Source organism: Arachis stenosperma, chromosome 4 (genome assembly GCF_014773155.1).
Source record: "Arachis stenosperma cultivar V10309 chromosome 4, arast.V10309.gnm1.PFL2, whole genome shotgun sequence".
Classification (NCBI taxonomy): Eukaryota; Viridiplantae; Streptophyta; class Magnoliopsida; order Fabales; family Fabaceae; genus Arachis; species Arachis stenosperma.
The window spans coordinates 108,822,186-108,834,275 of NC_080380.1; the positions used below are offsets into that span (position 1 = coordinate 108,822,186).

Consider the following 12,090-nt stretch of genomic DNA (forward strand, 5'->3'; position numbering starts at 1 on the left):
CTGAAACGTAATTCTACCATATTTTCCACAATAAGTGCTACTCCAACTCTCTCTCTTATATTTTCGTTCCTTATTCTATCCAATTGCGTATGACCACTTTCATCTCAACATCTTCATCTCTACCATACTTAACTTATGGTTGTGCTCTCCTTTGACCACCCAACATTCTGTACCATAAAGCATAGCTGGGTTTAATAGCAGTGCAATTGAATTTACCTTAAAATTTTAAAGGTATTTTTTTTATCACATATAAAACCAAATGCACTCCTCCATTTTGATCAACCTGCTTAGATCCTATGATTTACATCCTGTTCAATTTCTCCATTATCCTATATGATGCACTTAGGATACTTAAAACTTTTAACTTTTCGTAAAATATTTTCTCCAATCTTCACCTCTGTATTAGAATTTTTCCTTTGGCGACTGAACTTACATTCCATATATGTCTTACTACAACTTATGCACAAACTATACACTTCTAGAGTTTCTCTCCATAAATCCAACTTCTTATTTAGGTCTTCCCTTAACTCTCCCAAAAAGACGATATCATCGGCAAAAAGCATACACTATGGGACAAACTCTTGGATATGCTTTATGAATACTTTCAAGACTGATGTAAAAAGATATGGACTTAAGAATGATCTATAGTGTAATTTTATAACAATAGAAAATTTCTCTGTCACACCACCTTGAGTCTTCACACTAATTGTAGCCCTATCATACATGTCTTTAATTGCACGAATATATATGATCCTTACCTTCTTCCTTTCCAAAGCATTCCATAAGACCCCTCTTAGCACCTTATCGTACGCTTTTTCCAAATCAATAAACATCATATGTATATCCCTTTTATTACTACAATACATCTCCCTTTTATTATTATGTTACTTGTGTCTCTTGTCTCAACCTCTGTTCTATCACACTTTTCCATAACTTTATGGTATAGCTTCTGAACTTGATCCCTCAATAGTTTTTGCAACTTTGTATATTCTCCTTATTTTTGTAGATAGATACCAAAGTGCTATTTTCTCTCATTTGACATCTTCTTTGACCTTAAAATCTCATTAAAAAGCTTAGTTAACCAACTGATACATTTCTTTCGAAGGCTCTTCCAAACTTCAATCAAAATATTATCAAGTCCTACTACCCTACCATTTTTCATCATCTTTAGAACCTTTTTTATCTCAAAATCTCAAATCCTTTGATAGTAGTCGAAATTTTGATCTTCTTTCCGCGTGCATAACCGACCAAAGGTTCGGAAAAATCTTATATCCTTCATTAAATAACTCGTAGAAATAGCTCTTCCACTTTTCATTGATCTTCTTATCTTGAGTCAAAACCTCTCCGTCTTTATTTTTTATGCATTTAACTGATCCAAATCTCTCGTTCTTCCAGTGTATATATATTGTTCTTATTCTTATACAACGTTTTTTCCTAGAGCAATGCTACATGACCAACAAATATTATCAATTTTTGTCAGCACTTAACCAGCAATAATTTGCACCCATATTTACAAGCGTTTTGCACACACGAAGCATACAGTTTGCACTCATATACCAGAGTTTTACACATGAATTAATACAATTTACACCTACATCTTTCAGAGTTTGCACACATAAATTAATAAAATTTATTTATTAAAGACAATTTAATATTTGTATGGGCCAAATAATAACCAAAAATACAAAAAGTTACTGCACCCAAAAGTTTCACATTTTATATTTCTTTGCTCAAAAGGGTACAAGTATTCGGGAGAAAGAATTGCTGTCGTGGCTTTTCAACCCATGAATACTAAATAAGTAGTTGAATCTACTCTAAGAGTAGTAATTGAGTCTTTAAAGTAACATACATAAATTCTATATTGTATTGTCCAAAGCCTCCACCTAAGAAAAGAAACAGCATAATCTCAAACTTTATGTGGCAAAAATACAATATACCAATTTTTTGTACTGACATGCAAAAACTAGTTCAAACCAAGATAATAATATCTCAGATGTTTTAGAATCATGAAGAAAAATCTATCAGCTTTAAATCCACCAAAAAATTGATTTTCATGCTTTTTTTAAGGGTTGTGTATAAAGAAATTGAAAAAAAAAATATTAATTTTGAGAAATGTTGCTTTTCTACTTTGTCCTTACCATCATCTAGATGATTTAATTTTATTTTAATGAGATGTATAAAAACAAAAATTACCATCAATAACTAAACATGTTTCCCCAGAAGCTATGCATCAAAATTCTTTGATAAATATTTTTCAACTTGCAATTAATACTTGACAACCTTAAATGGCATGGTATTAATCCTTGACCTCCCAAGAGAAAATGAAAAAATGAAATGAATGGTAGTTAGGAAGTTTACCAGCATAAATAGATATCGAAGACACTAACCGAATCAGTTGATGGAGCTCATTTACAGTCTACTTTTTGTCTGAGAGGCAAGTCAAGTTTGAGCAACTTGGTGAACTACAAAACATGTCAGCAACAATTGATGCAATCAATTTTTGTCATCATAACATTATATCAGTTTTAGATCATTCTCATTCTCTCTCTTATTCTATTATTTGTCTCAATCTATATAATTCTAACCTGTCTCGTCTTATATTAGTATTTAACCTGTCACGTTAGCATTTACTAAGCATAGACAAAACCAAACATTTTAAATAATGGTCTATAAAAAACTAAAACAAATGTTTAATCCTTTTTGAGTTGTCAAAATAGCAAAATCAGCAATAAAAGATTCCACCTACAAAATGAGATGTTTTTTTTTTAACAAATTCACCTGAGATGTCTTGAGTTCTAGTTCATCCCACTCCAAGTAAGGATTGCTTCCTTCCACTATCCCTGTTCCAGCATATATCAATGCACCATGATCCTAAAGAGATTGAATAAACTCGTATGATTTGCTTGCTTTTAGAGATTTAAATATTATTGCTAATACTAATAATGGGGTTCTTGAAATTATAGGGATTTCTTGAATAGTTATAAATATGATTCCTACCAGTTTCAACGGAAAAACAGAAAAATTTTGTACACAATAATAATAATAATAATGATAATAATAATAATAGTAGTAGTAGTAGTGAATAGTGATATTATATCATATTAAAGGTACTTACTGCTACTTAAGCAATAGAATTATCACTTTTTCCCTTACTTTATATACATGTTACAAACACTAATCACTTATCAAAATCTGATAATAATATCAATCTATGCAAACTATATGTGGCACTGTGGCACCTCTTTTTTCTCCACTAAGGAGGAAAAAATCCTCAAAATTACAGCTAACCTTTTCCACCAATGCTGACCTGATTCCAACAGCAAACTCGCTCTCTCCACCGCCGAACCAACCCACAGGTCCGCCATACATCCCTCTATCAAATACTTCTGAACATCAATGTAAAAAATGAAAAAATTAACATAAGTTTACTCAAGAGAATAGAAATCATAACTTGGTCAAACCAAACTTGAAACATCAACCACATTTTCTTTTTTATCACCTCATTGACCATCATGCTCTAAAATGATTAATACCAATCCAAACATATCACATGTTTCATAAATGAGTGAAGGTTCATTTGCTCCTTGATTTTGTTGTTCATTTTTGTCCCATCTTTATACCAAAATGCTCTTTTTGAAATTTCAAAGGCTAAAATGTATCGCCTAACAAAATCGAGGACCAAAATGAACCTTAGATGTTCATAAACTAACACTCAATTGGAAGGCAAGTATAAGCTTGTCTACCAAGGCATGAATTATTTCCCAGAATTTCTCAACAAAAAGAAGATTTTTTTAATAAAGAAATAGGGTTCTAGGATTATAAGTCAAGAAAATTCATCCAACAGAAATTGACATATTTGCAGTAACAAAATTTACACTGATTCATATTAATCAACAACTCTGATTTCTCTAATAATCACTGTGCCAAATCACAACATTTTCTAGTTGCATAAAATATGCAGTCATATTAGAGTGAAATGCATGACCACCAATCACCATTGTCAACAAGCTAGCTTGCATGGATTTTCAGGCCCTACAAAAATTTATGTTCCTCTTTTAGGTTAAGTAAAGAATATTATATTAAAAAAATCTATAACAAAATGTAACTACTGCTAAAAGTACCCTAAAAGAAAAAAAGGATTGAACATCAGAAATAATAATGGTTAGAGAAAATGGATGCACCTGTTTTTGCAATTAAAAGTTGTGCCTCTTCTGTTGGAAACCCACAAACCGCTGGACTTGGGTGAAGAGATGACAAAATTTCAAACTATTAAAAGAAAAAAAAAGAAAGAAAAGAAAGCAAGAAAGATTCACAACCTTGTATGGTGGGTACTAATAAAATTACTTCATTTGAAGAACTAAAAATTCGAACATTTAGAGGAGTAAAAGTAGGGTACATAGCATTCAAATTTTACTATGATTACCTCGTCTTCTTCACTTCTTAACCTGCCGGCTAATTGAGCAAATAAATGTTGGATCCTAGGGAACTTTCTTATCATTTTCTTTGGCTTGATTACAACTTTTTCACATACTCCCTGTTGACAAAAAAAACAGATACCAGTTTTATCCTTATCATAATTATAACCATGGAAGGTCTAACATAACTACAAGAAGATGGAGAAGATAATATGGTAAAACTGCATACCGAGTTTGGCATTGCACAAAAAACAAAATACTCCCATTGTCAATGACAATTTGTTTCGTGTTTTACTTGGCAAATGCTAATGCGCTCCGGAGAAAGTAAGGAGTGTAGCCCTCTTTGAACTCGATAAATCCTAAATCCTAAAACCTAAATTCTAAACTCTAAATTCTAGATTCTAAATTTTAAACTCTAAATATCTGAACTTAATCTCTAAATCCTAAACTCTAAACCCTAAATCATAAATTCTAAATTTTAAATCTGAGTCATTGATATAAAATATAATAAATAAGAGAGAAAGGATTTCAAATTAACAAGGAGTACAGCACTCCTTACTTAGTAAGGAGCTTCTAGGAAAACAATATTTACTATAAAAAGTGAAATTCACTGAGAAAAAAAAGTCAAAGAAACTCACCTCTAATTTTCTTCTTATGGTATCTCTTACTATGGTGAACTCAATATCATCCTTTGGACTGTAAATATGTGAGAGAAACTTATACAATAAACTTGGGGAGCTAGACACAATGTAAACAGTGGTAACCACAGGCATCAAGGAATATAAGTTAACCTTGTAAGCAAGTCGAGTTCTATTTGACGATCCAAAGCCATCGACACTCCTCTAGCTCGAGTTCCAGCCAAAGCCTCACTAGTAATGTGGAGCCATTTTCTGTGAAATAGTTGCTCTGGCTATTCATCAAGTTCATAGAAATTAAAATGGCAACAAAGCAGAAGAATTCATCATTGTTGATATTCACTGAATATTTCTTAAACATGTTATCCATTGGATGACTCAAATTATGAAAACTAACAACAAAGTAAAATTCATGTTTTGGATATAAATTCTGGAATTTTCAGTATGTAGCATGCAATGAAATAAGTAATAGACTTATAGTTAGATGTGTCGGATGGGCACACTTACTGTATTTCCGATAAATGCAGGTGCATTTGGCGGCTGAAGGAGAAACTGGTATGCATTTTCGCTCTCAACCTACACACATTTGAAATTCATTACTTCTTGATGCCAAGACACCATTTTTTAAGTGTCAAAATTGAAAGAAGATTTCAATACCGTTGAGCAAGCTAACCACGTAAGCGGATCAATGTTAGTAGTAGGCACTACTCTTGTGCTACGAGCTAGCACAACCTGAATTTCCAATGTAACAAAAAAAATGTGTTTTAAAATGACTTAAAAAGTTGATGAGACAGAGACCCGGATGATTTTTTTTGTTTTGACCAATGAAAATAGTAATCCTATATATATATATATATATATATATAAAATAAAAGGTAAAGAAAATAAATTTGTAATGTAGTACAATTCTTGGAATCCTATCTTGTACTACCTAGTTGATCATAAAAACAGTAATCGACATAGCACGCATATGAGACAGAATGATTACACATGGTTAAAGAGAGTGTTTTCAAATGAAATCTTGTGACGCAAGTTATGATATCAATGTAAGAAATCAAAACATGGCAGAAAAAATTATAGGTTTACCTTGGTTAGTAAGGAGTTGTTTGTCTTTATCATCTCCAAAGCTCTGTTAACAGCAATATCCCAATCTATTTTACTTGGAATATCATGGCTACTTAATATTAATGTTGGAGGAGCTTGTTTCGGGAACCTCACAATCGAAGCAGAAACCTGCAGCCCAAAATTGTAAAGTTTGAACTCTGAACTAAATATCTTGGAGAGCATTTGGAATCACCTTGCTAAGGGTGTCTTGGAGAGCATTGATTGCATCTTCCCATGACCAAGAAATTGTATTGTCCCACGCCATGGTCGTAGTGAGCATCGATCCTCCTTCAAGCTCATTAAACTCAACCTGTCAATTTTTTTGGGCTTGGTATATCTAGCTGCTGATGCTATAAATACTATCAACAATGGAATAAGTAATTAGTTGTTTTCTGAAAGAATACAATGTATGCACCTGAGGAATCATGAAGTAGAAAGAACCAAAAGGCAGCCACTCTACTGACAACTTAGCTTTTGCGTCGAATCGGATGGCTCCGTATGCACGAATCAATGGGCAGCTCTCGGAAAGAAACCTTGAAAGTAAGTTGTTTTATCAAGAACTAAACACAAAAGCAAAACAATAATAAGCATTCAATGGAGGAATATCAGGGGCTGCTGCTGCATATAAGGATGGTGCTGAAAAGGTTTAACTTGATTATCAAATTTTAGGTTGGTCTTTGTTAAACTGTTTTCTAGTGGATAGAAAGTTATCTGAGAAACTTTCCACCTGTAAGCAACATTATTGATTAAAAAGCACACATCAAAGAATTTCATGTTCTCTTACAATATGAGATTAATCACTCTTATGTCACATTCAATTCTTCTCCCTTTCCTCTAGTTCTTGCTCTCTGCCACTATGTATGTTCAATGAAAGGGGTCCCTTCTTCCTTTTTCTCAATCATTTATATTGGAATTTCAAGTTTTAAGAGGTTAAAAAGTCCCCATCGGCTAAAAAAAATAAGGTGTATATAATTTAGAAAACCAATAAACTTTTTGCTTTAAGGTTTTGGGTCTAAATGTGGCATCTGGTTTGGTATTATGGTTTCTCACTTGTAGAAAAAAAGAAAAAAAAGATAGATACAAGTCCACACAAGCATCTTGCGTTAATGTGAGTCACAGGCCAAGAAAAAGATGTAATATAACTTCCATGTTAGAAGTGGGGATGAGTAGAATAGGATAAGTTCCATCCTAATCATATATGTAGTTGTAAAATCTTTCTAAAACCCTACTCAATTCTATCTGCGGGTTTAAAATCTCTCTACCCAAATCCTAACTACAAAAATAACTCTCTACAATACTGGACAAGTCCAACCCGTTACAAAAAAAAAATTATTTAAAAGCAAACGTTACTACTTTAACATTTTACACACATGATAATAATTAAATATTATTTTTATATATTTGAAAATATACATATCTAACTTGATGGTTTGAGCCTCACTCCATCCATATATATATATGTACGCTTGTATTGGGCTTTGAACCAAAATCTTATACTAATCCACCAGCTCCGCGCCAGCACTATCTGATGTGGGTCGGGCTGTCATCTGCTTAGTTCATGATGAGCGGGTTGGATGTCTCGGCTGTGGTAATGTTGCCACTTGTCAGATCACACGTGGCAAAGGCGTTGTACCAACGGCAAACATGTTTGCCTCATAACAGTCAAACCCAAGGTTAGAATTCCAACTATAGCTGGATTGTGGTAGAAAAAAAATCTTTAGTATGTGTGAGTGGATGTGTGTGTGTGTATGACAAAAAAAGTTTTGAGGTCACATGGCATGTTAAGTGACACGGAAACAACCAACTCAAGGCTACATTCGACTACTTGACTTCAAATAAATAAATAAATAATAAAAATTTGTTTCTTGAAGTAAAGAAATGACTTACCTCCTAATGGATACCCAATCCCAATAGGAAAAGGGGTGTGGCTGGCAAAAGAAAACGGCAGAGCCAACACCAGCAACGCTAACCAAGCTTCTGCCATTAGAATCAAAAGAATTGTGTTCCCTGCCAGAGAAGAAGCAGCGAGGAAGGAGCAGGTGGTTCTGTGAGTGGAGCCAATCAATGGCCTCGACCTCTTCCTCCTCAATGGAGACCTGCAGCCTCACTATGCCTGAAGAGCTCCGAAATTGAGGCTCTGATTTCATCTTAGAAATTGCCATTTTCAGGCTGTACAAAGCCATTGAAGTTGTTGCAACCGGTTCCAACGTTTGTGTCTTTATTGTCCCAACAGGCTCTCTTGAATGTCCTTTTCTGCAGCCATTCATTGAAAGAGAGCATCCATGGCACAATGGTCTCTACCAATAACATAAAAAACATATGACTAGTGCAAATATTTAAGATAGCGACATAATTAAGAGGAAATTTGGAAGACAAAGAAAGAATTAAAAGTGAGAGAGGAGTATTACTTGGTGAAAATGAAGACTGTAAATAGAGTGTTGCTTCTTGGAGAGAGGAAATAAGAGGAAGATGTTTGTGCATTTTGTGAGAGACTTGTAAGTAGAAGCTGTTGCCATAAGCAGTTGTCAGAACCGAACCGGTGATTGACTCGATTAGATTACTGAGTTATTGGGTTATTGGTTCAACCGTTGGATCACTGGTTGAACCGGTTAATCCGGTCCCATTTAAATAAAATACAAAATAGTCAATCAACAAGTATTAAACTTATATTAGTAGGAAATAAATGTCTTCACTAACACTGTAACAACAATCAAATCTTAATTTCTAAAAATAACTAATAGAAATTCCAATTAGCATTAAACCTATATTAAAACAATCATATAATAGTAACAATAAGAGTAACAATAAAGTATTAAATCTACATTAAAACAACAAGAATCAAATATTGATGCAGCAACAATCAAGTATTCTATACAAATTCCAATTAACATCAAATTCCTATTCTAACCATACATGAAAAGTATAAAACGGCAATAATTTATATACAAATTTCAATTGGCATCAAATTCCAGTTACTTTCAAGTTTGCTTTCAAGTGCCATTCAATAAAACATCAAATTATCTATTCTAAATCTACATTGAAACAGCAACAATCAAGTTTTAAAAATCAATATACAATAACTAAAAAAAGCAGAAGTCCAGAAGCAGAACCATCTCACAGTGTTTCAATAAAATTGTCAGTGTTCCCATCACAGAACCAAAGTCAGAGGAGGCACAAGGTGGAGAGGGCCAGAAGCAGAGACAGAGGAGGCACGAGGCCGAGGCAGAGAAGAAGAGCAACAATATAGCCCAGCAACAAAATCAATCCTAAACACCAATAATCAAAAACAGAAAAACATCAATCAACCACTAAACCTAAATATATTACACTGTAAAACAAAAATTTGAATAATCTGCCACAAAACCAACAAATTATAATCAACAACAATCAAGAATCAACTGAATCAGTTAATCAGATTATAACCCAATAACTGAATAACTAAAAAAAACATAAAAAGCATACCTGATGATGTGAAGGCGGAACGCGGGCAGAGAAGAGGGAGACCAAGCACGGCGAAGCAGAGACTGGCGAGGGAGAGGCAGCAGCGATGGCGAGCCACGCTGGACGAAAGACGCAAAGGCGAGCCACGGACGGAGGCGATGACGCAGTGGTGGAGATGCAGAGGAGCCGGCGACGTGGCAGCGACCGTGCGGTGGCGGTGGTGGTGGCGGTGGCAGACTGAGTGAGAGAATGAGAGGCTGAGAGCTCTGCCTCCTTGTGAGAGTGAGCCTAGGAGAGATTGACCGAATTGAGTTTAGCCAAAATCTTAATTTGACGCCAACTAAAACTTTGTTTGGATTTAGAAAAGGAAATAAAAAAAATAGAGTTATTTAAATGTTATTTGAATAAATAAAAAATAGATGAAAAAAATTAAAAAAAAAATTTGCTGTATAAAAAAATTTATAATAATATAAAATTATATTAATATTTTTATTATAAAATAAAATATAAATATTCAATATTTATATTTTATTATATTTTATAAATATTATAAAATATTATGATTTTATATATTTGATTTAAATTATTTATCTAATATATATAATATTTAAATATGAATTTCTATTATAATAATATATTAAAACTAAATTTATATTAATAATTGTTAATAATAATATAATTAAAAATAGTATTGAAAATATAAAAAGAATTTTATTTGTGATGAAAAAAATTTTTTAGTAGTATCTACATAAAAATTTTTTTTATTTTTTTGATAACTAAACAAAAGAAAATATTTTTTTATTTTTTTATTTATTTTTTTCACTAATTTTCTCTCTAATCAACATAGTGTAAAGATAATTAAGAGAGAAATGAAAATTAAATTAGTAGTATTTCAATTTCAAAAAATAAAAATTACTTAGGAATATTTTCTTTTACTTTAAACCACACACAGAATTATCATATTTCTATCTTAAGAATTTTGGAAATGATCTGTAATTCCTTTAACTACAAAGTTAGATCTGTCTCTAGTTTGGTTCATTTTTTAAAACAAAAAATACATTTTTTTTCGTGCACATGTAAATGAGATATGATACCAAAGGCAAAATATAAATTTTTTTTCTTTGTCTAGAAGTTCATATATGTGTAAATATAGTATTATTTTATTTATATTTTTAAAATCCATACATTACTTCAAATTTTTCCGCATAGAAATGCAGTTTTTTTCAGTTGAAACTAGAAACAACTAGGCCCTTCCCCGAAGGAAATGTAATGATAATGCACCCTTTCGAGATAAAAAAATGAAAAAGACAAAAGAGGTGATAATGCACAAGAATTGCTTAGTGGCAAAAAGCTTGGCCGATAATATATGAAACATTATTCGGCCCTTTAAACAAAATCTAATGGCCCAAAACTAGGTTGACAAGTAAAATGAAACATTTATTCTTGGACAAAAAATATTTAGTCATTCGTATCTAGTCTCCCATATGACGATTTTGTATTAAGCCATTATAATTGGAGTAACTATAAGAGGATTTTTTTTATTTAAATTAAATAATTATACAATTTACGAAAATAAATAAAATATAAAATAATTATTTAAATATACAACAGACTACATCTCGAGTATTGTGAGAAAAACTCGAATATGGACGTATCCCGGGTAGTGAAACTCCGGGCTATGACACAACGAAAATTGAACGTATCGTGGGTGCACCCAAAATACATGTCGCGTGAAAAAATAGGTACTGAGCACTCGAGATGCGTTCAAAAACTGATCAGAATCTTAGTATCCGAGATAAGGTCAAACGCAAAAATTGGGTCAAAGCATTCGAGATATAATCAGATACATGCTTGCTATCACCATATCTAGTACTCTTGTGTCAAACAAGGATCAGGGATCCCATCGATGATCACCAAGTAGTGTAGTTGGTAACGTCCCCTAAACAAGTCGTACTAATCACGGTGCACATCGGGATACCAAACATCATCTCTCCTCATCGTCTTGAATAGAAACTCGTTGACGTTGACCGGATCTGCTGGCCTATGCTGCTGCTCGGGGTGGCAAACGGACCTAAATACACCGGGTTGGCCCGCGTAACTCGCCAAAAGGCAGGCCAGGCTAAAAAATTGAGACCGCCACACTTCGAAAGTTCGTCTAACCAGCACCACTTAAACCGCGGACTTTGATGGGGCGGGACGGTCCTCTCCGGCGAGCCCAACACTTTTTTTTGCTAGGGACATTTTTTGAAAATGTTCTAATTTAGTGTTTTGGATTATATTTTACGTTTGATTGATTATGTTCTAAACTTGTAGATGTTTAATTATATGTTTTGGACCATGTTTATTTTGTTTTGAACAATATTGGTTTCATTATTTTGTTTCAAAAAATTTGGTTTATGATTATATTTATTACATATTTATAATTTTAAAGACTTTAATGTTTGTGAATTTCGAAATTATATTTTTTTATGTCTTTAGAAATTATATAATATTGT

At 32.8% G+C, this 12,090-nt stretch overlaps 1 protein-coding gene across 24 annotated transcripts; it reads right to left on the bottom strand.

The window, feature by feature from the left end:
* Positions 1–1,695: 1,695 nt before the first annotated feature.
* On the bottom strand, positions 1,696–9,936 carry LOC130973964 (isochorismate synthase 2, chloroplastic-like). Of its 24 annotated transcripts, none has more exons than XR_009084331.1 (17): positions 9,617–9,936; positions 9,273–9,420; positions 8,563–8,660; positions 8,042–8,451; positions 6,570–6,687; positions 6,348–6,464; positions 6,137–6,283; positions 5,708–5,782; positions 5,558–5,626; positions 5,207–5,325; positions 5,054–5,111; positions 4,424–4,534; positions 4,182–4,266; positions 3,308–3,383; positions 2,779–2,840; positions 2,359–2,462; positions 1,696–1,883 (listed from the first exon to the last, which is right to left on the bottom strand). XR_009084331.1 is itself a non-coding variant. In XM_057898661.1 (17 exons), the coding sequence occupies exons 2-16, from the start codon at positions 9,301–9,303 to the stop codon at positions 2,406–2,408; spliced, it is 1,683 nt and encodes a 560-aa protein (XP_057754644.1). In that variant the 5' UTR covers positions 9,304–9,420; positions 9,617–9,936; the 3' UTR covers positions 1,696–1,883; positions 2,359–2,405. The 24 variants fall into 24 exon arrangements, 7 of the variants coding, with proteins under 7 accessions (XP_057754644.1, XP_057754643.1, XP_057754642.1 ...); XR_009084337.1 differs by having other exon boundaries at positions 2,779–2,871; XR_009084334.1 differs by having other exon boundaries at positions 2,388–2,462; positions 3,289–3,383.
* Between the last annotated feature and the right edge of the window lie 2,154 nt (positions 9,937–12,090).